The 27,874-nt window shown below is 39.3% G+C and overlaps 1 protein-coding gene across 4 annotated transcripts in view; it reads right to left on the bottom strand.

Annotated features, from left to right (window-relative positions):
* The window catches only part of VEPH1 (ventricular zone expressed PH domain containing 1), a 277,180-nt gene that overhangs the window by 37,124 nt on the left and 212,182 nt on the right, over positions 1 to 27,874 (bottom strand). For all 4 annotated transcript variants that reach the window (XM_061417635.1, XM_061417655.1, XM_061417624.1 and 1 more), the window contains exons 10-11: positions 18,168 to 18,307; positions 14,436 to 14,570 (exon numbers count right to left, since the gene is read on the bottom strand). In XM_061417635.1, coding sequence (XP_061273619.1) covers positions 14,436 to 14,570; positions 18,168 to 18,307 — 275 coding nt within the window. The remainder of the gene's footprint in view (positions 1 to 14,435; positions 14,571 to 18,167; positions 18,308 to 27,874) is intronic.

Here is a 27,874-nt window from a genome sequence, read left to right as displayed (position 1 = left end):
TATTCATGAACTGCACAAGAAAAAGTTTCATTACTTTAGTAGTTTCCCAGCTTTTAACCTGGAAACTATTATTAAGTTTGAGTAGTCTCCTTTTTAAATTGGCTAAAAACTCAACATTTGAAAAACTAAGATCATGGCATCTGGTCCCATCACTTCATGGCAAATAGATGGGGAAAGAGTGGAAAAAATGGCAGATTTTATTTTTTGGGGCTCCAAAATCACTGCAGATGGTGCCTGTAGCCATGAAATTAAAAGACACTTGCTCCTTGGAAGAAAAGCTATGACCAACCTAGACAGCATATTATACAGCAGAGACATCACTTTGCTGACAAAGTTTCGTATAGTGAAAGCCATGGTTTTTCCAGTAGTCATGTACGGATATGAGAGCTAGACCATAAAGAAAGCTGGTCCGCTTGCATCTCCTGCGACTCCTGCATTGTAGGCAGATTCTTTACCACTGAGCCACTGGAGAAGCCCCAAATCTATGGATGTGAGAGCTGGACTATAAAAAAGGCGGAGGGCCAAACAATTGATGCTTTCGAACTGTGATGCTACAGAAGACTCTTGAAAGTCCCTCAGACTTCAAGGAGATGAAACCAGTCAATCTTAAAGGAAATCAACCCTGAATATTCATTGGAAGGACTGATGAAGCTGAAGCTCCAATACTTTGGCCACCTGATGCAAAGAGCTGACTCATTGGAAAAGACCCTGATGCTGGGAAAGATTGAGGCCAGGAGGAGAGGGCGATACAGGAGGAGATGGTTGGATGGCATCACCAACTCAATGGATATAAGTTTGACTCCAGGAGATAGTGAAAGACAGAGAAGCCTAGTGTGCTGCAGTCCACGGTGTCATCAGACACAACTTAGTGACTGAACAAAAACAAGTCTCCTTTTTTAACAGACTGAGGCCTGTATACATTTTTGACTTTTGCAAAAATAAAGCTAATTTTCAAAAGATGAAAGCTTTGTTATTCATTTTGCTGAGAGAGGTCTTGCAGAGGAAGTACAGTAAGATAATACTAGTTTCCGTTTATTGACCTCTCACTATGTCTCAATCACTGTTCAAGGATTTTACATGTATTATGTCTCCCAAAACTTACAAAACCCCAGTGAACTGAGTACTGGTGTTTCCTGCACTTTGCAGGTAAAGAAGATAAGGCAGAGAGGACTTAGATAAAATAACTGGCAAGTGCTGGAGCCAGGATTCAAACCCAGATCCTGAGCTTCAAATGACCGTGCTTCCACTTTGCTTGGTGCTGTTTTTCCTGCTAGCTCAGCGCCCAGTGTCTGTAGGCACGATATCCATGACAGCATCAAGCAGAAAAGACAGACTGTACACGTGCACTGATTATTTAAGAAAAGAACCTAAACCACTATTGCATTAGAACAGACACTTTGGAGGGACTGCATACCTCTGTCCCCCTAGGAATAGAGTTATTTCGTTAACTATTTTCTGAAGGTTTCTTTTATTTTTTTAATTTCCTTGACTGATGCAGAACATCTGGCTGGCTGTGAAGGAATGCTCACTACAGTAGTAAAGTTGACATGCTTCATTACAGGATAGTCTGGCTTGTGAAACACGAAGGAAACACAATACATGTGATCAGCCATGATTCAAACTAAACCCAGGAAATATTTAGGCTGATTTTAGTTTCTTTAAAAAAAGCTTATGTACGACATAAGCACAGTATATGTGGATGGTGGTTAGGGAGATAGTGATAGTGTGTATTAATTAGCCAAGTGTATGGGTCATGATTTTCTAGTTTTTAAATAGTGAATGGAACTGTCACTTAGGTTTAATGTGTTTGCAAAATGGTACAAGTGCTTAATATAATGAGTTGGTATGTATGGAATTGTTTATATAAGGGGCTCAACTGGACTGTTACAACGTACAGCTGTTAAGGGGAAAAAATGAATCCAAATGAAGGTAGAGACAGTATTTAAGGGGGCAAAGTTTAGAATTTGGCTGGATTTCCAAACTCAGTGGTCCTAAGGCATCAATAAAAGTCCTACTTGTAAAAGTTCGAGAGGATGTGTCAGTGCTTAAGGAGTCTGTTTGCCTTCAAGCCTCTCCTCTTATAATTCATCGCGTTAGTCCCACGTGAACTATTATGTGGCTATAGTGGAAGAATGTGAGTCCACTGATACTAGATAAACTGCAATAAAAATTTATCTCATGTTTAAGCTAATACTCTCCCAGTGCTTCCTAGTGTCACAAGCCTTATGCACAGAGCATGGTGTAAACACGGACAGGGTCACAATCGGCCTCATCTGGCCTCTCAGCCACTGTTTGCCGGCCTTCACCTTGGCAAGGAGCTCATGGATGAACTTATGCCCTTGTTTCCAAGGGGAAGAACAGAACACTGGGCTTCCCAGATGGTGCCAGCAGTAAAGAACACACCTGACAAGGCAGAAGACATAAGAGATAGGCGTTTGATCCCTGGGTCAGGAAGATCCCCTGGAGGAGGGTATGGCAACCCACTCCAGTATTCTTGCATGGAAAATCCCATGGACAGAGGAGCCTGGCGGGCTGCAGTCCAAGAGTTGCAGAGAGACACAACTAAAGTGACTTAGCAAGCATGCATGCATGAAAAAAAGAACTGCTTTTTTCTGGGCTCTAAAAGACAATCTTTCTATCTCTCAAATGGAGTCTCCTAGGTGTAGACTCTTCCTCTTAGCATTTTAAATCTTTTCTTTGGGTCTGCATGTTTACCCTCTGTCTTTTCAAATACAGATCCACCCTACCTTGAAACTTTTCACCATCTCATTAACACTCAACCAAAAGACAAACGTCCAAAGGTGGATGAATTTAGCCCCTGAACAGCTGATCACTGCTGGGGAAATCATCTGTCCGTTTTAACTTGAATCTATCATCTCTGAATCCAAATGGATTTTCTTTGTTGCCAGACGGTCCTGCCATTTTTTCTAGTTAAGATCATGGCTCGTTTCTGTGAGAATATCATTTGAGATTTTCTCTTTCCCCACATCTCCTACATTCCATTCCTTCTCCCCCAACTCCACTCTCAGTTGATAGCCTCACCTCTTATTTCCTTGAAAAAGATGAAAGGCCATAAGAAAGAACTCACTCATCATCCTGGCACCAAATCCACTGACGGGCCTGGGTCTGTGTGCAGCTCCTTTCTCTCTCCTACTCATCTTTCTCACCCTCTCTGTTGCTTCATCCCAACAACTTACAAGTGTGCTCTGGAAGTTTCCATTTGAATCTTCCATTCCATTTCCAGACTTGCTCCATCACCAACTCATGCAGCACCTTACTTTTAAAACAGCTCCCTACATGTTCTATTAATATGCCCCCTTCCTCATTCTTCACTTCTCAATTTTCAACCGACTCCTGTTTGAACCCTGTTCTTAAAACTCCATTAAAACTGCACTAAGTTGCCAATTTGGATGGATGCTTATCTGTACTTACCTTCCTTGATCCGGTTGCCAAATTCCACCCAATTCCCTTTTCTCTCTTTCTTGGACTCTCTCTTGAGATCAGTGACCTCTAAGTTTTCTGTGTTTCTTTTGTTTCTTGGCTGTTCTCTGGACTTCGTCCTGAATAGGACCCTTTTCCTCTCCGTGCTCTCATTCCAGATGGTTTTACTCTTCCCATGGCTTTCATCATCTCTGTGCCAACGATGCCTTCATTTATATTTCTGGCCTAAACCACTTCCCCATTTTCCCACTAAACAATTCCACTGGAACATCTCACAGGCATTTTAAATGTAACGTGTTCGAAAGTCTCCCCAACCTCTTTACACCTGACTCATTTACCTTCAAAATTTATATTAAATGTGTCATTTATTTCTATCCCTCCCAAGACCATCTCAGTTTTAACTACTCTTTTTCTCTCATCTGGATTAGCAATAGTTTCCCTCGTCATCGCCATGATTTTACTTTTGCCCTTTTCTGATCTGATCTAGTCTCCACACAGCACACTGAGTGATCTTTCGAAGAAAAGCTGGGTAATATCTGCTGCTCAAAGTTCTTGGGTGACTTCCCACAGACTGGAATAAAATCTAAACTCCTTGCCATAGCTTAGAAGGCCAGTGGTAAAGCCCCCAGACCAACTCTCAACCCATTAATCTTCACTCTTTTTTTATTTACTTGGCTCCCCCCAACCCTTACACTTCTTCCAACGCTGTGGAATGGGAGGAAATTGATTCCCACATGTGCACGACCTTTCCTGTTCTGTGGGAAGGAGAAAACAGAATTTCCATTTTCTTTTTCATTTCTTCCTTTACAATTTCTACTTTTGAGTATACTTTCTAATGGAAATAATGAGTGTAATTTGTTGTTGTTGTTGTTTAGTTGCTAAGTCGTGCCTCTTTTGTGACCCCATGAGCTGTAGCCCACCAGGCTCCTCTGTCCATGGGATTTCCCAGGCAAGAATACAGGGGTGGGTTGCCATTTCCTTCTCTCCAGGGGATCTTTCTGACCCAGGGATGACACCCGTCTCCCCTTGGCAGGCCAATTCTTTACCACTGAGCCACCTGAGAAGCCCAATGAATAATTTATAAGTAAATAAAAATAAGCATGGAGGGTGCTTGCTCAAAAATTTTTTCTTTCTTTCTTTAGCTGTGTCGGGTCTCAGTTGTGGCATATGGGATCTTCATTATGTTATGTGGGGTCTTTCGTTGTGGTCGCACAGACTCTTTTGTTTGCAGTGAGTGGGCTTAGTCACTCTAAGGCATGTGGGATCTTAGTTCCCTGACCAGAGATGGATTGAACCTGCATCTACATTGCAAGGTAGATTCTTAACCACTGGACCACGAGGGAAGTCTCTCAAATATATTTTTCTGATGGAATGTGATTTAAACTTGGAGGAGAATGCTCTAATAAGCCAAGGTTTTGGCTTTCTTTTTAAATTCTTCCTCTTTTTTGTGTGTGTTGGTTTGTGATTTTTTTCTTTTTTTTTGAATCTTAAAGTCTTTGTGCAAATAGGCTCTCTTTACAAGGACATCTCTGTCACCAGCGCAGAGAAGACTTCCCTGATCATCCATCCAATGCCCTTGTCCTTCATGTCTTCCTTCGGGCATTTATGTTTGTGTAGTACCTACCAGTGTGGAAATTGTGTGTTTGTTTACTTGTGCTTTGCCTGTCTCCACGTGGCAGTGCATGGTTGTTTAGGCTCAGTCTCTGTACAGTGTTTGGCATAGAATAGGCATTTGCAAAAAAATATTTTTAACTGAATGGATGAACCCGAGACATATTTACCATGATATGACTGTGATCTTTCGTCTCTCCCATGTTATTGCTCATGTCATTTCCTACATGGAACCACTTTCCCCTTTCTTTTAAAGCCCAGACCTTGTGTTTTAAAGCCCACCATCTCCCCAACTTTGCATCTGCATCCACATTCCACCCTCAATCTGCCTTCCTGATCCCCTGGCCTGCGGTTTCCTATCAGGACTTGCATTTGCATGGAGTTTACTTGATAATCACTGGATTTACCACTTGCTCTGGCTTCGCAGGCGGCACAGTGATAAAGAACCCACCTGCCAAGGCAGGAGACACTGGTTCAATACCTGGGTCAGGAAGTTCCCCTGGAGGAGTGCATGGCAACTCACTCCAGTGTTCTTGCCTGGAGAATACCATGGACAGGGGAGCCTGGCGGGCTGCAGTCCACAGGGTTACAAAGAGTTGGATAAGACTGAGTGACTGAGCATGCACTGGCTTCTTTGTATAGATGCCTATTCATACCTTCTTTATATCTTTTTACCTCCCCTTTGCTTCTTCAGTTCAGTCACTCAGTCGTGTCTGACTCTTTGCGACCCCATGAATTGCAGCACACCAGGCCTCCCTGTCCATCACCAAGTTTACTCAACTCCCGAAGTTTACTCAAACTCATGTCCATCGAGTCAGTGATGCCATCCAGCCATCTCATCCTCTGTCGTCCTCTTCTCCTCCTGCCCCCAATCCCTCCCAGCATCAGAGTCTTTTCCAATGAGTCAACTCTTCGCATGAGGTGGCCAAAGGACTGGAGTTTCAGCTTTAGCATCATTCTTTCCAAAGAAATCCCAGGGCTGATCTCCTTTAGAATGGACTGGTTGGATCTCCTTGCAGTCCAAGGGACTCTCAAGAGTCCTCTACAACACCACAGTTCAAAAGCATCAATTCTTCGGCGCTCAGCTGTCTTCACAGTCCAACTCTCACATCCATACACGACCACAGGAAAAACCATAGCCTTGACTAGATGAACCTTTGTTGGCAAAGTAATGTCTCTGCTTTTGAATATGCTATCTAGGTTGGTCATAACTTTCCTTCCAAGGAGTAAGCATCTTTTAATTTCATGGCTGCAATCACCATCTGCAGTGATTTTGGAGCGCCCCCCGCCCCCCCGCCTCCAAAATAAAGCTCCTTTGCTTCTTAGATACTGCTTAAGTTTTTCTGGTTCTGAACTCATAGCCTAAAAGCCCAAGAGGCCCCAACCCCATCTGGACTTCTGAAATCTCAAACCTAATTCCCATCTACCCTATTATTATCTAGCTTTCTCCCAAAGGGAGGTTCAACACAGCTAACCTCTCTCAGACATCTGGGTTCACACTGTTCTCCTTTGAGAACATGTCACTTATAACACCCATGTAGACTTGAATTTCTGGTAAGATTTTGAAGTTACAGTCTATATATAATAAGTCCATTCCTTATTTATTTACTTACTTATGTATTTATTTATTCAAGCACTATGTTAACACAGTAACTTAAAACACTAACTCTAAGCTTTTGGGAGCTTCAGAAGGTCTCTCTTTGTGCCACTCAGAATTGAAGCTTTGGTTTTCTTTATACTTTGGCACCCTGGGAACTGTCAAGTGTGTTTGTGGCAATGTGGACTGAAAACACATCTCCAAATGTTAGCCACATGGGGCACATTTTGTTTCAGCAGTGAATTTAATTATTTATTTATTTTTAAATTTTGTTTCCTTAATGGGCATAGTTTTGAGACCTCATTGTTATGGCATATGGAGTTTCTCCATACTTTGGGAACTCGAACATGAGCGTCAATAAAAGTGACCCCTCTCTCACACTCCAGCCCTTCAGCAATCCCCCCATCAGCTTTGTCAACTGTCTGGCCCTCTGATAATCAGAGCAACGCTCCCTCTGAAGAGCCAGGCAAACGTGCCCTGGAATGAAATTATTAATAGAATCTCTAGTTCCTCCACAGAGGCCATTCTCTTCATTTCTTAAATAAATTCTGCCCTTTCTCTAAAATCTTTATTTTACAATGAGAGTTGGTTATCTTAAAATGGAATTTTCTTGTCTTTGGTTATGTATTTTTAAATTCATTGCTCTTTCTTCAGCACCTAGAAGTCTACGTGGCAATTGTAAGCACTCTAATTATTTACTGAAAACATAAATGAACGTTTCCTCCTTTCTTATAAAGTTAAGGACCAATACCTTTGACACAGCCTATACAATGATGCTGCATCGCTGGTTCCTGCCTAGTGAAATAGAATTTTCTTTATTTCTTAAATAAACTGTTCATTTACATTTCCTTACATAAAGCAATATAAGTAAAAGGGGATACATCTGTAATAATATTTTTTCCTTGCTGGTAAAAGAAATAGACAGTTAGAGAAAATATAGAAGATAGCTAATTCTATTCACCAGAGATAACCACTTCTAATACATCTTGGTATGTTTTCTTTTGGAGAAGGAAATGCCAACCCATTCCAGTACTTTTGCCTGGAAAATCCCATGGACAGAGGAGCCTGGTGTTTTCTTTTGGCTGTCTTAACAGGTAAATCTCCAAATAATCTTCTTCATATAAACAGTTTTATACCCTGCAATGTGGTATCCGACATACGTATTGTTTCATGTCATTAAATGTTTCTTGTAAACATGATTTTTCATGGTTTCTTAATATTCTTCCATATAGATTGATGTCTATATGTTACTTTGTCCCATATTTAGACATACATATTATTATATCACACATTGTAAATTATATGTTAATCATATAAGCAATACATTAGAAAATATACTTTATTGTACTATTAAACATATTAATAGCATACATATATAACACTTTCATTTGCACACTTGTAGACATTTAGGCTACTACAGATTAGTCCCTAGTACTTTTTTGATGTGCGTATCTTAAGTTCTGTACACATTTCAGATTATTTTTTAGAACAGATTCCTAGAAGTAGAATCACTGTGTTAAAGGATATGAATATTTTTAAGACTCTTGACCTGCATTGCTAAATTGCCTATTTAGAAATGTTGAAATAATTTATACACTGACTAGAAATGTGTGAAAGTATCTAAACTCCCTTAACTCTAACCAGCACTGATTACTGTCTTTTAAAAAATGGATTAAAAAGAGTACTGTTATCTTAACTTCAATTTTTAAATCCTGACTACTAATGAGGCTGAATACTTTTTCTGCACTCAAAGTCTCCTTTGAGTTATTTGCTCATGTCTTAGGTTCAGTGATTATTGATTTGCATGAATTCATAGCATCTTAAGGATATTAAACTTGTCTTTCATATTTATTACACATATTTTCAAGTTACTATATAGACAGATTTTTTTAACAAACCTCATATTTTTACAGTCAAATCTGTCAATCCTCTACTGTTAGACATTATTTACAGGTTTAATCCAAAGGAAGAGAGAAAGAAAGAAAGAAAGAAAGGCATGTACAAAGAATAATGTAACAAATACCCATGACCTTGTAGGCCAAATTTAACAAATGCTAATATTTTGCTTTTGAGTTTTTAAAAACAAAATTACATGAGATCTTAATTTCCTTCCCAGTAACATTTCCCTCCTTCCCATCCCTTCCTCATTATCCAGAGGCAACACCAGCACAAATTTTGTGAGATTTTAAATATGCTGTTATAGTTTTATCACAAGTATATGCACCCATAAATAATGCCTAATACTGCTTAATGTGTTTTAAAAATTTACACAAGCTATTATACTATTCATGTCATACTTTTGCAACTTGTTTATTAAACATCAATATTATGTTTTTAATATTTATTCCATTTTACTGCTCATGTTTATCGAATTCACTTTCACTTCCTGTATAGCATGACTATACTATGACATTTTTCTCCATCTTTCTAATGATAACATTTGCATTGTTCCTGATTTTTTGATACAATGTTCAGTTTACTTCTGTTAATTGACATGTTCTCTTGGTGCAAATATGTGAGAGTTGCACCTAGAAATGGAATTTCAAGATAATAGGGTACATGAATTTAAAATATAACCAGCTACTCCAAGATTGTCCTTTAAAAAACATTGTAAATGTAAATTTGTCTTAAGCCCTCTTAGGACATAACATTTTAACATGTTTGGTTGAAAGAAATGAGCATTTCTTACTTAAATGCTCTCACTGAAAGAAAAAAAAAAGAGAGAAAGGAAGGAAGGAAGGAGAGGGAGAAAGAGAGAAGGAGGGAGGGAGGGCTGGTGGGAGGGAAGGAAGAAGAAAGAAGGGAAGAAAGAAGAAATAAAAATATGTGAGGAAACAGATTTGTCAATTAACTAGATAAGGGGAATCCTTTGTGGGAAATGCCTATAGTATTTTTTCTGATAAGTTATAAAGGCAATGAACACTTCTGAAAAGTGTACACCGCCCCTTGTTACTCATCCCCCTTGTTAGCTAGCTGTCATTTATGAATCTAATTATTGCTATGTATTTTTAATTACTTTTTCTTTTTTAAGTAGATCTACCTGATATTTACTTAAGTACATAATCTCATATGTCATGTATGAACATTCTTATCTTTTTATATCTTTGCCAAAACCTTATTGCCACAATTTTTTATTCTTGATAGTCTGATCATTGTAAAATGGTACTTCATTTTTAATATTTTAAATCAATTATTTCAATGACTTTTAGTGAGTCTAAACATCTTTTCTTAGGTGTTTTGGCCACTTGAGTTTTTGTTCAGTGAATTTTCTGTTCATGTATCTTGCCCAGTTTTCTCTTGGGTTGGTTGTCTCTTCCTTGTTGATGTGTAGAAGAGCTTGTGTCAGTTAAACATATTTTAAATAACTCCTCCCACCCAGGTTATGCTGTTATGCTTGCCTTTTAACTTTGTTATGGTATAATTTGTCATACAGAAATTTAAACTTTTTATGTAGTCAAATCTATTCATTTTTCCTTTATGATCTCTGTTTACTTAGGTCTTAAATTTTTATCCTGAGGTCATAAAGACAACCATTGTTATTTTTGTCTAATTGTTGTAAAGTTTCACTGATTCCATTTAGAGCTTTATTTGGAGTTAATTTATTCATGATAGTGTCGAGACAGCATTGAATTTTATCTTTTCAATCTGGAAAAATCACATATCCCTATGCTGCTAAGTCACTTTGATTGTGTCCGACTCTGTGCGACCCCATAGAAGGCAGCCCATCAGGCTCCCCTGTCCCTGGGATTCTCCAGGCAAGAACACTGGAGTGGGTTGCCATTTCCTTCTCCAATGCATGAAAGTGAAAAGTGAAAGTGAAGTTGCTCAGTCGTGTCCAACTCTTAGCGACCCCATGGACTGCAGCCTACTAGGCTCCTCCATCCATGGGATTTTCCAGGCAAGAGTACTGGAGTGGGGTGCCATTGCCTTCTCTGACATATCCCTATACTGCTTTTTAAATACTTTATTTTCTCCTCACTGATTGGAAATCTCCCTTCTATCATCTATCAAGTGTGCATATATTCTTGGAACTAGCTCTGGACCCTATATTCCTTACTATTAATTTATCCCTGTAGCAATAATCATCCCCTCATCTTATTGTGCTTTTACAATAAGTTTTCATTTCCTAGTAGAAAAAAATTTCTCCTCTCTGTTCTTTTTCAGAACTGTTTTGTTTATTCTCAAATTTAGTATCAGTTTGTCTAACTCCATGAAGAAATTCTCTTGCTATTATGGTTGGAAATAAATTATATTTATAATCTGAGAGTAATTTCCATTTGCATAATCAGTGTTCCTAGCCAGGGGAACAGCATATCTTTCCATTAATCCAGGTTTAAAAAAAATGTTTTTATTACTATTTAAAATCAAGATAACTAGTAAAGATAGGTACGTTATACACCCATAACAAACACAAAATCTATAGTTTTTAACAGAACAGAAGGTTGTTCCTTGCTCATGTAAAGTGTGTGTGTGTGTGTGTGTGCGTGCGTGCGTGCGTGTGTTGGGGGGGGTCTGGTTAACTCTCCAGAGAAACCATCTTCTGTGTGGGAGTTTGGAGTTGCAGGCTGTGGCCATCGTTCTGACCAGTTAATATCAACATTTGCTTCTGCAATCTCCATGGTAGGGGAAGAGAGGCAAGATGAAGAGAGAAGCACTGGTTCTTCAAAGTGATTCTTAAAAGCTTCTGACTGGAATGATACAGGGCTTCCCTGGTGGCCCAGATGGTAAAGTGTTTGCCTGCAATGCAGGGGACCTGGGTTCGATCCCTGGGTTGGGAAGATTCCCTGGAGAAGGAAATGGCAACCCACTCCAGTACTCTTGCCTGGAAAATTCCATGGATGGAGGAGCCTGGAGTGATACATATCCCTTTTTATATATCATTTGCTGAAGCAAGTCACATGTCCAAGGCTTATTGCAAGAGGCAGGGAATTGTAATCTTACAAGCACAGAGTAGAGAAAACCCAGAGTATTGGTGTTGGCCCTCATGCCACCATGGTGTATGCTCATGCTCCTGCTCTGCCACTGACGAGGTGTGTGATCTCTAACAAGTCCCTATGCTTCCAATTGCAACATCTGGAAAGTGATAGGATTTATTTATTTATCCAACTGGTGCACGCATGTGTGCTAAGTCACTTCAGTCATGTCTGGCTCTTTGTGATCCTATTGACTGTAATTCGCCAGTCTCCTGCATCTCCTGCCTTGGCACGTGGGTTCTTTACTGCTAGCACCACCTGGGAAGCCTTATTCAATTGGTCCTTATTATTTATTGGGAGCCTGACTTAGCAGCTGCAGCAGCAACCGTGTGTCAGGCACTGTGTGACTCTGGAAATATAATGGTAAAAACAGTGCAATCCTTGCCTTCAAGAAGTTTGCAATTTAATAGATATCTTACTGCTGATTTTCAGTTCTAAAATTCCAAGATTTTATTTTAAAAATTCTCAATAACAAACTCTCCAGAGAATTATATTCCAGAGACTTAGGTATTTTCTCAGAAGTTTCTTCCTTCTTTGTATACCTGAATTTAGTTAGCTGCAATGTAATTCTATCACAGCAACAGATACACACCTGCCCATAATTTTCAAATCACTAGCATGAGTACAGACTGGTACAGGTGGTGCCAAGAAAGCAGAAGTTGGACCATTCTCACAGCTGTTTTGAATTTAATGAGAAGACTACTTCATAAAATAAAGATAACTGCTGCTAAGTCGCTTCAGTCGTGTCCGACTCTGTGCGACCCCAGAGACGGCAGCCCACCAGGCTCCTCCGTCCCTGGGATTCTCCAGGCAAGAACACTGGAGTGGGTTGCCATTTCCTAATCAATTTGATTGGGAAATACCTGGGCTGATAACCTTGCCACATAATTTACATTCCAGATATCAAAGCTTTTTCTAATACTTATGAGTAAACCAAATTATAAAACTTCTGAAATTTCTAAAACATTTTGTTCTACAATTAATTTTTCCCTAGAGGAATATTTATTGGTATGAACTAGGAGAAATATGAATAAGGATACTTGTGAGCATGCACAAAACTTGTTTGCCAAGTTTTTTTCCCCAGTCTCTTAGGACTTGATGCTGCCTGCCAAGTTTTAATTTACTAGTTCCCTCTAGTTAAAATACAGCTCACAGACAAACATTGCTAAGAATTTGAGGCATTGTCTTTAAACATGATACAATAGTTTAAAATTTTCATGAAATAAGGAGAGAATTCCATTCTACTTTGCATTGATGCAATTATGGGATTTCCTTTATTTTTCATACTACATATCTAATTCTTAAACCAAAGTCAAAAACAGTGATGCAATAATAGAATGTAGTTTCAGTGTCTTACATATCATACTAACTAAGCTTTTGATGAATTACTACCATTTCTCATTTTTTCACAACCCTTTAGCACTTAAGAGGTATTGAGTTTGTTTCACAATATAACAGTTTTTTATTAATTTGCTAGTTGTTTATACTTTGAATTTATTTAATAGTAGTATGTTTGCTCCCCTTATTAATAGTAAAACAAGGACAAAGACCAAGAGCATACACTCCTAGAATCTCTGGTTTCATCAGTAAGCATCCAGTGCTTATTACTGGGCTTTCTTGAAAGCAAAGTAAGGATAATTAGGTTCTCTGAATATGAGAAGGGAGAGATCAATAACCATTTTCTATTCTCATTAGCCATGTTCTCCCTGAGTGATCCAACTTACTGTCATGACATCAAGTGGTATCTTTGACACCCGAGTCCAATATCTCCAGTTCTGGCTTTCTTCCTAAGTTCCACACTGGTAATTCAAAGACCATCACCACCTGGTTATCTACACAAACAACTCGTACTCAAAATGTGTAAACCAGAATGATTTATCTTCTTCCTCCACATCAGCTTCCTTTGTGGTCAACTTTTTTAAGATGATGCCATTATCCATTGGCCATAGATATACCTGGAGTCATTTTTGGTTCTTCCATCTTTCTTATCAGGGACCAAGTCCTGTTGATTCTGCTTCTTTACTGCCTCTTGAATCCATCCTCTTCCTATAACTTCCAACTTCGGTTCAGGCTTTCATTTCCTACCTGACTACAGTGATCACTTCCTTCATAGTCTTCCTGTCTCCAGTCAGGCTTCCTCCAATTATTCTCCATACCCAGGCCTGTGACCCTTTTCAATGTGATCACAGCAGTGAGCATCCACTTCCAGTATCACTCTATTGACTGGGTGGGCATGGTTCCACTTTCTGGTCTTTCCCAGTTTGATGGCCTGTTCAGGAGGTCTCGGTCAACTGTTTCCTGAGAGAGATGTCCCTATTCCACACTCCTAAAAGGCTCTAACTCACATCATCCATGCCTGTCTCAACAGAGCTCTTTCTCACCCTGACCATGCTCTATTCCTTCCTGTTCATCTTGTCTTCCTTTTCTAACTTTGTGGTGACAGCAAAGGGTCAGGTGATGAGAGGAAGTATGCAGGGAAGAAATGAAAAGCCCCAAAGAACCTAAAGTCCAATTGCTCTTTCCTCTTCAATCCTAGAGTTGTCTATCTGTAAAATGTTTTCCGTTTCTGTGTGGTTCTCAGTGGTCTGCATTATGTCAGTCTGGGAGCCTCAAAAGGCAGTGACTCTGTCTACTGATATCACTAGGTCCTGAATCCACTATAGCATGACATGTAAATCATTACTTAGTGTCTTCTGATAATAATAAAAGAAAGGAAAGGAAAGAAGAGGAAAAATTGAACCATTAAGAAAAAGCAAACTCTTTCATCTTGAATCTTGGCTAAAAATAACATGTGCAAAGAAAGAAGCATTTACCTTCTGCTGTGGGAATGTGGACTCTATCATGGCTGTTTCAAAGCTGTGAGCACCCCCTTCCTGGGTCTTCTCCCATAGAGCTCTGAGGAATTGTACAGAATGACTCTGAATGGACAGCGGCTCAGGAAACAGGCTCTGAAAGGGCATTCATGAGAGAAGCATGACATGTTATCTCTTGTCCCAACAATATTGTGTGATGGCTGCAAAGCACTATTTTAGTCTTGGTCTGAACTTAAAAATGGTTTAAATAAAGCTACAGAGAAATCTATTTTGAAGATCAAATGTACAGTACATTTCATGCTTTCTATTTTTTTAATAGAAAATTTAACTTATTAAATAGCGTTTTCAAGACAGTTGATATTGATTTCTATAAATATGCCTAACCTTTGTAAGGAGAAGGCAATGGCACCCCACTCCAGTACTCTTGCCTGGAAAATCCCATGGATGGAGGAGCCTGGTAGGCTGCAGTCCATGGGGTCGCTAAGAGTCGGACACGACTAAGCAACTTCACTTTCACTTTTCACTTTCATGCATTGGAGAAGGAAATGGCAACCCACTCCAGTGTTCTTGCCTGGAGAATCCCAGGGACGGGGGAGCCTGGTGGGCTGCTGTCTATGGGGTCGCACAGAGTTGGACATGACTGAAGTGACTTAGCAGCAGCAGCAACCTTTGTAAAGTAGTGTTTATATCAATCACTTCTCAAGCATGTTACTTAATTGGAAAATGGCTAATATAAATATTCATATTTATTTTTCAAAGATCTGAGAATTAAGGTATAAAATTAGAGTACAAATATCAAGTTTTTCTAGGGCTTCTCAGGTGGTGCTAGTGGTAAAGAACTCACTAGCCAATGCAGGAGACGTAAGAGACGTGGGTTTGATCCCTGGGTCAGGAAGATCCCTTGGAGGAGGGCATGGCAACCCACTCCAGTATTCTTGCCTGGAGAATCCCCATGGACAGAGAAGCCTGGGGGCTACAGTCCACATAGTCGCAGAGTTGGACACAACTTAGCATGCAGCATGCATACATCAAGTTTATTTATACAGGGTAAATAATGAATAATAGACATTAAATAACCAACAGTCCATTATTCAATTCCTCAGATATGAACAGTGTAAAGGAGGGTTGGGAAAATAAAAACATTTTCAGTCCTAAAGTGTATAATGGCTGAATATTCTTAGAGCTTTAAGATATTTTAAGTTTTGGACAATAAGATTGTTAACATAAGAAAAAATTACATTTACATATATTTCATTCAAGTTAATGAAAATAAAAATTTCAAAGGAAAATTTAGATTGTATGTTTAATCAATTATGTGTTTAACAGTCATTTACATGTGATGTTATACCTAAGAATGTGAGAGGTGTCTCAATTCAAGGAAATAATTTTATAAAAACATACAGAACATAAAGGCACACAATTACACACACACGCGCACATGCACACACACAAAATATAATATATATAATATATATTATCCTTCATGTGGGAGGTGTAATAATAATGATATTGGCTTATAAAATCCCATTTTCAATGTCAATGAGTGTGCAAATATTGACTTATGAGACTCTCTAAATAGTCTCTGTGTACATGGTTTCTATTTAGTAAGTGAATAACAATTCTTTTCCAGAAAAATTTCATTATTATCCTCCTCAACATGAACTATTTTTGGTACTTAGTGGGAAAAGGTGGAGGATCTCATACTCTGAGTAAGTTGCTGACAGGTTTAAAAAGGTTAACAGCCAGTAACAGATTAATGTGAAACCCAAAGTGTATATACATCTGGGAATTTCTTGATTATTATCAGAAATGTATACAGCATTTGACCATTCACTTAAAAAGAGCAGGACCTGATTTAATTAATCATCATTCCAAAGAGGTCCATTTAGACTGGAATCTCTTAATTTGAGAACTCCATCATGAGTCTGTAAATTGACAGAGAAAGGAAAGAGTCTAGCCCAGCATACTAGGCTCATATGGGTTTGTAACTATCAAGTCAAAGATATGATTTTTTTAGTTATCCCAAAGTCAGGTTTCATCCAGATCACACAGTATCAAAGGTGTAGAAAAAGAAAGGAAACATTATGGTAAAAAGAACAAAGAAAAAAAAAACTAGATGTTTTTTGGTGATTTTGCTCAAAGAGAAAAAACAAAGAATCAGACTGAGTCAATAAAATAAGACAGAAAGGGCAAAGATAAAATCAAGCTTTCTTGGTCTGTTTTCAGAAAACTGACAACTGTGAAGAATAAAGCCAAAGATGAAACCAAGTACAAAATCACTGATGAAAACTATTTGAAAAACATTAGTAGAGTAGGAGAAGAAGGTTTTTATTTCAAGAAAAGGAAGAAAATCAATGCCGTTTTTTATATTCATGTACACTTTCTCTTGTGCTGGGTCTTGGTTGCGGCGCTCAGGCTTTCTCTAGTTGCGGGAGCTGGGGCTGCCTTTGCCGCAGTGCACGGGCTTCTTGTCCTGCGGTTTCTCATCTCTCGGTGCGGAGCACAGGCTCTAGGGTGTGTGGGCTTTCGTAGTTGCTGCAGGTGGGCTCAGTAGTTGTGGCCACGGGCTTAGTTGCTCTGAGGCATGTGGAATCTTGTCAGACCAGGGGTCAAACCTGTGTCCCCTGCATTGGCAGGTGGATTCTTATCCATTGTACCACCAGGGAAGTCCCTATATTCATATACAATTTGATTCACGTCAAAATATGAGTTGTTCTCTACAAGATATGATTACGTGTTCTTGAGACTTCATATAGAAAAAGATGGTATCCCTGAGCCATGTCTAACTTGTCTCTTTTCTTTCTTAATTGTTATAGTTCCACTTTACAACTATGATACATTCAGCATTAAAATTCATTTTTTTCTTAATAAACCTGCCCCATTTTATAAAGAAATATGACTATCTGATTAGTGACTTTCACTGAGACTATTACAGAAATATTTTATTAATAGAAGTAAAGAAACTTATTATTACCTGGCCTAATTTTTAACCATTTTGTAACATTTGCATTCTCCTTTTTCTGCCTCTACCCTCTCTGTTCCTGCCAGCAATCCCCATTTCGTTTTAAACACAAGTGAAGACCACTGGGTCAGGAGTCAGGCAGTCTGAGTTCTGTCCTTCAATTTGCTTATTTGGAAAAATGATGTCTAAGATTCCTCCTATTACTAACATTTTGTAATCTATATTCAAATTTTATTGAAAGTTTAATGCATTCAAGATAAGCATTTCCAAACAAGAATCTTTTTTTTGGTGATAAAAATCTTTGCATCAAATTCTTTGTTGTTTAAATTCCTCTTTATGTAACTTTACCTCTATATGTAAATTCTATATAGAAAAGTGGCATTCCAGTGTTTTAACAATGTCAAAAAAGATATGCTGACTCCAAAGTTATTTGGAGATTGGGAAATAATGGCTAGCTCTCCATAAGGAAAGCTGTCCACCCCCAGTAAGTGATTTTTTGTTGTTATCATTGAACAAAAACTATTTTTATTTTAGAGTGAAAAGATATTCAAGATAATAATAGGCTTGTCTTCCTGATTACTAATCTAGGGCCTTTTATAAGGAAACTATCCTAAAATATAGAAAAAAATCCATGTTAAAAATTACTAATTAAATGTGTATGCATTGTTATTATTTGCATATTACTCTGGTCAAAGAGTAATTCAGTAAAAATGATTATAAACTCATACCTGGCTCATTAAGGAGCCATGTTGAACTTGAATTATACATACCTGCTGAAACAGGAACATGATTTGGATCCATGGCTGAGGTTCTTGACTGATGAGAATAAAACTGGATTTACTGTAGAGGCAGTAATGACCCTTCAGGGAACAAGTGAAGAACAGCTTTGCTACACAACTTCTAACAGAATCTGGAAACAAATAAACATAGCATTAAACATTAGATTCTTCCCAGAGTTACACCTCATACTGCAACATACAAACACCTTTAGAAATGCATTCTTTAGTTTTCAGTCTGTGAGTTAATAGTTTCAACAACTGTCGATTTGGGAGTAGATCCATCTTATGGAATGTAGATTAATATGAAGTTGCTTCAAGCAAGTGTATTCAATCCCTCTTTCTCTTTTATTAACAATGCATGAAAAGTCTCAAAGCAAGTCACAATGGAGGAAAAAAAACTCTTACCAATGAAAAGGGAGACAGGTGTCATTTCCATCTAAGTGGGCACTTTGAAATGATAACCTGGGAAGTATAAGCAAATGAATGAAGGAAATCCAGGCATTTGTCTGGGCAGAGACGGTGTGCCATGGCCAGAGCACTGTTATCTTGGTTACACAGAGACAACCTCCAGAATAACTCTAGCCAGGAGTGTGGCTTCCTGTGAACGGGTCTGGTTTGACAAGGTCATTTCATCTTGAAGAGTTTCAGCAGGAAAACTTAAAGCAATCATCCTTTAGGGGCAAGAAAGTGGGGGAACATGGTGGTGGTAGCATAGAGCAGAGGTGGTGAAGAACTGTGTTGAGGAATCATTTGATATTTACAACCCTACAAGATAGGTGTTAATTTTTTTTTTTTTTCAGTTGCCACACATGGGATCTAGTTCCCTGACCAGGGATCAAACCCAGGGATTTGGGAGCACAGAAGTTTGGCCACTGGACCACGAGAGAACTTCCCAGGTGTTAACTCTTTCTGTTGTAAATATGAGGAAACCTAGCCCATTAAACGGAGAAGGCAATGGCACCCCACTCCAGTACTCTTATCTGGAAAACCCCATGGATGGAGGAGCCTGGTGGGCTGCAGTCCATGGGGTCGCTGGGAGTCGGACATGGCTGAGTGACTTCACTTTCACTTTTCACTTTCATGCATTGGAGAAGGAAATGGCAACCCACTCCAGTGTTCTTGCCTGGAGAATCCCAGGGACGGGAGAGCCTGGTGGGCTGTCGTCCATGGGGTCACACAGAGTCGGACACGACTGAAGTGACTTAGCAGCAGCAGCCCATTAAAGGGTCAGCTTATTGAGCCATCGTGACTGCCTTGTTCAGCCCTCTAGCTCTAGCATGTGGCGTACAATAAGTGCTCTAAAGAGAGTATCTGCAGAGATGAATGAGGCTCAAGGATCCAGAAAAAGTCACTCAATTCTGCCCAGTCTGTGGCAGAACCAGGATTTGAACTCAGCCAAACTTTTGCCACATTGAGATGCTTTAGGCCCTATCATACTAGGAATTTTAAAATCTGAAGAGTAATATTGATAGCTCATGGGGTAGTTATTGTTTCAGAATTAATCTGACATTTTAAAGAGATATTTTGAAAATAGATTCATCATGACCTACTAGCAAAAACAGAAATGGACTAGAGTTTATTAAAAGTTGATGGGAACCCTAATTAGAAGGTAGAGTCAGTCCCATCCATGACAGTATATGGGGTTCCCTAGAGAATTGTGGGGAGGTGGGCAGCTTAACTATGCACAGTCAGGGCTCAGGCCTGAAGGAATAACAGGATTTTGGGGAAGAGTTTGGAAGATTTAAAGGAGGGTGGCCAATGACAGATCAAAGAAGACGACACTGGAAACTGAACAATAAAGCCACAGGGCAATTTAGAAATATATTTAGAAATCTTAGTAAGTAACAGCTTTGTGTGTGATTCTGACCATTGGTATGAAAGAGGACTAGCTTTCATGAAGTTTATTGTTTGGGGGAATTTGATCATTCAAAATCCTTGTATGAAATCAGAAATCATTTCTGCATTCTCTGGATGAATGGCTTACAAATTCAGTAGAAAAGACCAGGAGGCCTGTCACTGACAATAAAAGACTTGTTAGAACAGAATAGAGCACAATATACATTTATTATTTGCCCTATTGGAAATTGTTTGACAATGGCAATTAAAAATACTTTTTTTGGCACTGATGCCAAAATTGAATTTAAATTAATCAATACTAGAGAAGGCAGAAATCAAGTATTCCATAAGAGCACACACACACAAATGGTTCTACTAGAAGTCAATCTAGCCATAATGGATACATTGAGACAGCACTCTGTTAATAACTTCAACAACTGTCGATTTGAGAGCAGATCCATCTTATGGAATGTAGATTAAAATAAAGTTGCTTTAAGCAAGTGTATTAAATCCCTCTTTCTCTTTTGATTAACAATGCATGAGAAGTCTCCAAGTAAGTTGCAAGGGAGGAAAAAAAAACACCTGCTTTAATCGAAAGATTCAAAAGGGCAAGTTCATTTGTATGAACCTGTGCAGTAGTTTGACAGTGTAAGCTGGACTTCAGGCCTGTGCCATGAAAAAAAATGTTTTTATTTTTTTCCTTCTCCTAAATTACTCCTCATTCATGTTTTCTTTTGAAAATGAACATTGTTATTGAACAATTTTACTTGTCTTGACCTATCAGCTTTCTATACCCCAATGGCAGGGGTCCCAGATCACAGAAAATGGACAACGTGGTAGAAGAGAGAGACCTTCACCTAGGAGTATATACACTGACTATAAAAATACATTGGTGCTGTGATGTAAGCATTAGTTGCTCAGTTGTGTTTGACTCTTTGCAACCCCGTGGACTGTAGCCCACCCGGCTCCTCTGTCCATGGGATTCTCCAGGCAAGAATACTGCAGTGGGTTGCCATTTCCTTCTCCATCTGTGATGTAAGGGTTTGTTAATACTTTTAGTAAACTGGATCTGTTTCAATATTTTCCTCTTTTTTTTTTCCCCTGAACTTTGCTGGATTAGAAAGTTTTCTCAATACTAACACTTAGTTGCTAATTTTTCTCTGTAATTTTCTCCATCCTGTTCATTCCATGGTATTGAATGCTGAACATGCAATAAATGGTGTTGGATGAATGAATGGATGTCAGACACTGTGCAGAGACCAAGAGAAGCCATGATGTTGACGTTGCCCTTAAGAAGTTTACAGTAAAATGGGAGAAACACCTATAAATGATGGTTGTAAATTACGTCCATGGAGGGACAAGCAGTGCAGACCCCTCAAAGGAAGCAGCTATTATCCTTGGGGAGCCAGGGGAGGCTTCATGGAGGAGGGAATATTTGAGCTGACCTTGAAAGCTAACCAAGAGTTTGAACTTAGAAAAAGTATGAGAGAGACAAGCATTTTAAGTGTAGGAAACACCCTGAAAAAAAAAAATCACATAAAGCATGAATGTTCAAAGTAATTCCAGGTAGTAAGGTTAGTGTATCTGGGTTATTATGGTATTTTTTACTTATGCAACTGATGCTCAAACTGTTATTTATTTTTCTAGAAATGTTTAAGAGAGAGGGGGTCATGCTTTGATAAACACACACCAGATCTGATTGTTATTTCTTTACTTTTGGTATACTGTGGCTTATTTTTATTTAAAAAAATCAAAGGATTTGGTTTGGTCTTTAAAAATATTGAAGTTAACATGAGCAGCAATAATTATAATATAATGTGTTGTAAGCTGAAATATCCAAAACATATACACATTACACATGGATAGCTTTAAAGACATGAATGAAAATATAAGAGCATTTATTCTTCTTTTCGAATCAAAGTATTTTAAGAATCATTTTGGAATTCTTTTTTTCCGAGCTTTGCTGAAGTAAAAAGTTCTCTCAACAATAACATTCAGTTGCTAATTTCTCTCTGTAATTTTCTCCCTCCTGTTCAATCCATGGTACTAAACAGTGGACATGCAATAAATGGTGTTGGATAATGAACGGGTATCAGACACTGTGTAGAGACCAAGAGAAGGCATGATGTTGACATTACTCTTAAGAAGTTTACAGCCAAATGGGAGAAACACCTATAACAATGATTGTAAATTAAGTTCATTGATGCCAGCCACTCAGAGCAATGAGCAGCTGTTATTTTGGGGAGCCAGGGGAAGCTTCATGGAGGAGGAAATGATCAAAATGATCATTTTGAGATGATCTTGCAAAAGGTTAACGTCAGTATTTTTAAGGACCAAACCAAATCCTTTGATTTTTTTTTTTTTACAAAAATAAGCTATAGTCTACCAAAAGTAAAGGAATAACAACAAAAAAGGACTTTTTTTTTCTTTTTTCCCCCACTTTTTTCCTACAGTTCATATGCTTTTATTCTTGCACTGCATTCACTGTACTGTGTTAAATTTTTATTAATGATATTTTAAAATTAGCTTTCATTTTACAATACTTTTAGATTTATAGAAAAATTACATGTATAATTATTATACATATTGTATATAATTACAATTATAATGAAATGAAAGTTGCTCAGTTGTTTCTGATTCTTTGCAACCTCATGGACTGCAGCCCACAAGGCTCCTCTGTCCATGAAATTCTCCAGGCAAGAATACTGGAGTAGGTAGCCTTTCCCTTCTCCAGGGGATCTTGCTGATCCAGGGATCAAACCTGTATCTCCTGCACGGCAGGCAGATTCTTCACTGTCTGAGCCACCAGGGAAGCCATTATTTACAGTATATGAATATGTGATTATTATATATTTACATATTGAATTACAATATATAGAGTTCTCTATATACTTTATACTTGATTTATCCTGTTATTAATATCTTAAGTTGGTATGATATTGTTTGTTATAATTAATAAACCAATGTGCACGAGTGCATGCATGCTCAGTCACTTCTGTCGTGTCCCTCTTTGTGACCCTATGGACTGTAGCCCACCAGTCTCCTTTGTCCATGGAATTTCCCAGGCAAGAATACTGGAGTGGGTTGCCATGCCCGGCTCCAGGGGATCTTCCCAACCCAGGGGTCAAACCCATATCTCCTGCATCTTCTGCATTGCAGGGGGATTCTTTACCGCTGAGCCACCAGGGAAGCCCTAATAAACCAATATTGACACATTATTTTTATTCAGATTTCCTTAGTTTATACTTAGTGTCTTTTTTTCTATTCCAGGATCCCTCACAACATTATTCATTATGTCTCCTTTGGCTCCTCTGGGCTGCGACAATTTCTCAGACTTTCCATGTGTTTGATGATCTTGAGAATTTTTTTGACCTTGAGAGTTTTGCAGAGTACTTTTGCTAGATATTTCTTAAAATGTTTCTTAGCTGGGATTTGTCTGTTTTTCTCATGAGTAGACTGAGATTTCCAATTTAGGGGAGGGAAACCAGAGAGGTAAAGTGCCATTTTGCTCGTATCAGATGGAGAGTACATTTATCTACATGACTGATGACTAGTGACGTTGACCTTGAACATCTGGTTGAGGTAGTGTTTACCAGGTTTCTCCACTATGAAGTTCTCTCCCCCCCACCCCCACTTTCCACATTGCCCTCTCTGAAAAGAAGTCACAGTGTGTAACCCATACTTAAAGAGTTGGGGGTAGCTTCACCTCCTGAGGGCAGAATAGCTACATAAATCATGTGGAATTCTGCACAAATTTGTCTCTTCCTCTTCTAGTTATTACATTCAAATTATTTAGTCATTTTTTCTATCAGTATGTACTCATGGATATTTATTTTATAATTCAACATTATTTTACTTAGTCCGTTGCTCTGATTGTTCCAGATTTGGCCACAGGGAGCTCTTTCAGTTGGCTCCTCTGTCCACTGCGTGCTAACTCACTTCAGTCATGTCTGACTCTTGCAACCCAATGAACTGTAGCCCACTAGTCTCCTCTGTCCATGGAATTTCTCAGGCAAGAATACTGGAATGAGTTGCCATTTCCTCCTCCAGGGGACCTTCCTGATCCAGGAATTGAACCCGTGTCTCTTACATTACCTGCATAGGCAAGCAGGTTCTTTATTACTAGTGCCACCTGGGAAGCCCTGTGTCCAATGGATACACTGCCATCATTAGGTGTGTGGCTTTTTGTTTGTTTTTTAAAATCACTTCCTTACTTACATCTTACATACAAGATGTTCCAGGCTCATTTTGCATGTTTTCTTCCCTGTCTTAGAATTAGCTGTTTCTCTAAGGAGTTTTGGTTTCTTTCACTGAAGAATTGTGTTAGAAACTAAGATCTAGGTATTGGGTATGTTTGTTGCTACTGGGGTATCATTGTTCTTTAGTCCCTTCAGGTGATACAGCAGGGAAATTATGTGTGTATATAGGCATATATCTATTTATAAGTATTTCTATATGCAACCATCTGTATTTATATTAAGGTAGACATGAGTTTGGGCTTCTCAGCTAGCACTAGTGGTAAAGAACCGACCTGCCAATGCAGGAGACATAAGAGATGCAGGTTCGATCCCTGGGTTGGGACAATCCACTGGAGGAGGGCATGGCAACCCACTCGAGTATTCTTGCCTGGAGAATCCCATAGACTGAGGAGCCTGGAGGGCTACAGTTCAAAGGGTCACAAAGAGTCAGACATGACTGAAGTGACTTAGCATGCGTGCATGAAAATATGAGTTCATATTGTGGTTTCAGTTATAATTCATTACCACATGTATCATTTTAGACTCCATGCCTTGCTTACCTGTTAACTCTTGCTTCAACAGCGAGAAGCCTGAGTCCCACTGTTAGTATTTTTATCTCTGTCAATTGTAGGAAGCACAGCTCTTTTCCTCTCCCTTTCCCTATCTTTCCCTCCCTTCTTCCCTTTCTCCCTCCTTTCTCTCTTACAAATAGTTGTGTATTTAGTATCCACCAAAGTATCTGTCAAAATTCTCCAAGCCAGGCTTCAGCATTACGTGAACCGTGAACTTCCTGATGTTCAAGCTGGTTTTAGAAAAGGCAGAGGAACCAGAGATCAAATTGCCAACATCCGCTGGATCATGGAAAAAGCAAGAGAGTTCCAGAAAAACATCTATTTCTGCTTTATTGACTATGCCAAAGCCTTTGACTGTGTGGATCACAATAAGCTGTGGAAAATTCTGAAAGAGATGGGAATACCAGACCATCTGACCTGCCTCTTGAGAAATCTGTATGCAGGTCAGAAAGCAACAGTTAGAACTGGACATGGAACAACAGACTGGTTCCAAATAGGAAAAGGAGTATGTCAAGGCTGTATATTGTCACCCTGCTTATTTAACTTCTATGCAGAGTACATCATGAGAAACGCTGGGTTGGAAGAAGCACAAGCTGGAATCAAGATTGCCAGGAGAAATATCAATAACCTCAGATATGCAGATGACACCACCCTTATGGCAGAAAGTGAAGAGGAACTCAAAAGCCTCTTGATGAAAGTGAAAGGGGAGAGTGAAAAAGTTGGCTTAAAGCTGAACATTCAGAAAACAAAGATCATGGCATCCGGTTCCATCACTTCTTGGGAAATAGATGGGGAAACAGGGTCAGACTTTATTTTTCTGGGCTCCAAAATCACTGCAGATGGTGACTGCAGCCATGAAATTAAAAGACGCTTACTCCTTGGAAGGAAAGTTATGACCAACCTAGATAGCGTATTCAAAAGCAGAGACATTACTTTGCCAACAAAGGTCAGTCTAGTCAAGGCTATGGTTTTTCCTGTGGTCATGTATGGATGTAAGAGTTGGACTGTGAAGAAGGCTGAGTGTGAAGAATTGATGTTTTTGAACTGTGGTGTTGGAGAAGACTCCTGAGAGTCCCTTGGACTGCAAGGAGATCCAACCAGTCCAGTGCTGGGTGTTCATTGGAAGTACTGATGCTGAAGCTGAAACTCCAATACTTTGGCCACTTCATGTGAAGAGTTGACTCATTGGCATGACTCCCTGATGCTGGGAGGGATTGGGGGCAAGAGGAGAAGGGGATGACAGAGGATGAGATGGCTGGATGGCATCACTGACTCGATGGACGTGAGTTTGAGTGAACTCTGGGAGTTGGTGATGGACAGGGAGGCCTGGCGTGCTGCGATTCATGGGGTCGCAAAGAGTCGGACACAACTGAGCGACTGAACTGAACTGAACTGAAAGTATCTGGCATTGAGAAGCCTACCTCAAAACATAATAATGACATTTTATTATATTCTTTCTGCTTCTTTCTGGAGCAATATTCCCATGAAAATAATAAGAAATAAAAATAGTAATAATACAATATTAATTTTCATGTTAAAATTTTATCTTAATTTTAACTAAGCATTCCACATCATCATATCTGGCATGAAAGATGTAGCTATTTGTTAATCTGAACATTCTTCATTAGTTTCAGTTCAGTCACTCAGTTGTGTCCAACTCTTTACAACCCCACGGACTGCAGTACACCAGGCTTCCCTGTCCATTACCAACTCCTGGACCCTACTCAAACTCATGTCCATAGCGTCAGTGATGCCACCCACGATCTCATCCTCTGTTGAGATCTACTCCCACCTTAAATCTTTCCCAGAATTAGGGTATTTTCCAATGAGTTGATTCTTCACATCAGGTGGCCAAAGTATTGGAGTTTCAGCTTCAGCATCAGTCCTTCCAGTGAACATTCAGGACTGACTTCCATTAGGATTGACTGGTTGGATCTCCTAGCAGTCCAAGGGACTCTCAAGAGTCCTTTCCAACACCACAGTTCAAAAGCATCAATTCTTCAGCACTCAGCTTTCTTTATAGTCCAGCTCTCACATCCATACATGACTACTGAAAAAACTATAGCTTTGATTGCTGCTGCTGTTACTGCTGCTAAGTCACTTCAGTCGTGTCCGACTCTGTGTGACCCCATAGACGGCAGCCCACCAGGCTCCCCCGTCCATGGGATTTTCCAGGCAAGAGTACTGGAATGGGGTGCCATTGCCTTCTCCAATGCATGAAAGTGAAAAGTGAATGTGAAGTCGCTCAGTCGTGTCTGACTCTTAGCGACCCCATGGACTGCAGCCCTCCAGGCTCCTCCATCCATGGGATTTTCCAAGCAAGAGTACTGGAGTGGGGTGCCATTGCCTTCTCCATAGCTTTGACTAGATAGACCTTTGCTGACAATGTCTCTGCTTTTTAATATGCTATCTAGGCTGGTCATAGCTTTTCTTCCAAGGAGCAAGCATCTTTTAATTTCATGGCTGCAGTCACCAAGTGCAGGATTTGAGAGCCCCAAAAAATAAAGTCTGTCACTGTTTCCATTGTTTCCCCATCTATTTGCCATGAAGTGATGGGACCAGATGCCATGATCTTCGTTTTTTTCATGTTCCTCTTTCACTTTCATCAAGAGGCTTTTTAGTTCCTCTTCCCTTTCTGCCATAAGGGTGGTGTCATCTGCATATCTGAGGTTATTGATATTTATCCAGGCAATCTTGATTGCACCTTGTGCTTCATCCAACACTGCATTTTGCATGATGTACTCTGCATAGAAGTTAAATAAGCAAGGTGACAACATACAGCCCTGATGTACTCCTTTTCCGATTTGGAACCAGTCTGTTGTTCCATGACCAGTTCTAACTGCTGCTTCCTGACCTGCATACAGATTTCTCAGGAAGCAGGTCAGATGGTCTGGTATTCCCATCTCTTTCAGAATTTTCCAGTTTGTTGTGATCCACACAGTCAAAGGTTTTGGCGTAGTCAATAAAGCAAAAATAGATATTTTTCTGGAACTCTCTTGCTTTTTCGATGATCCAATGGATGGTGGCATTTGATCTTTGGTTCCTCTGCCTT

The sequence above is a fragment of the Bos javanicus genome, chromosome 1 (assembly GCF_032452875.1).
Source record: "Bos javanicus breed banteng chromosome 1, ARS-OSU_banteng_1.0, whole genome shotgun sequence".
Lineage (NCBI taxonomy): Eukaryota > Metazoa > Chordata > Mammalia > Artiodactyla > Bovidae > Bos > Bos javanicus.
This window is presented reverse-complemented; position numbering and strand designations above follow the sequence as displayed.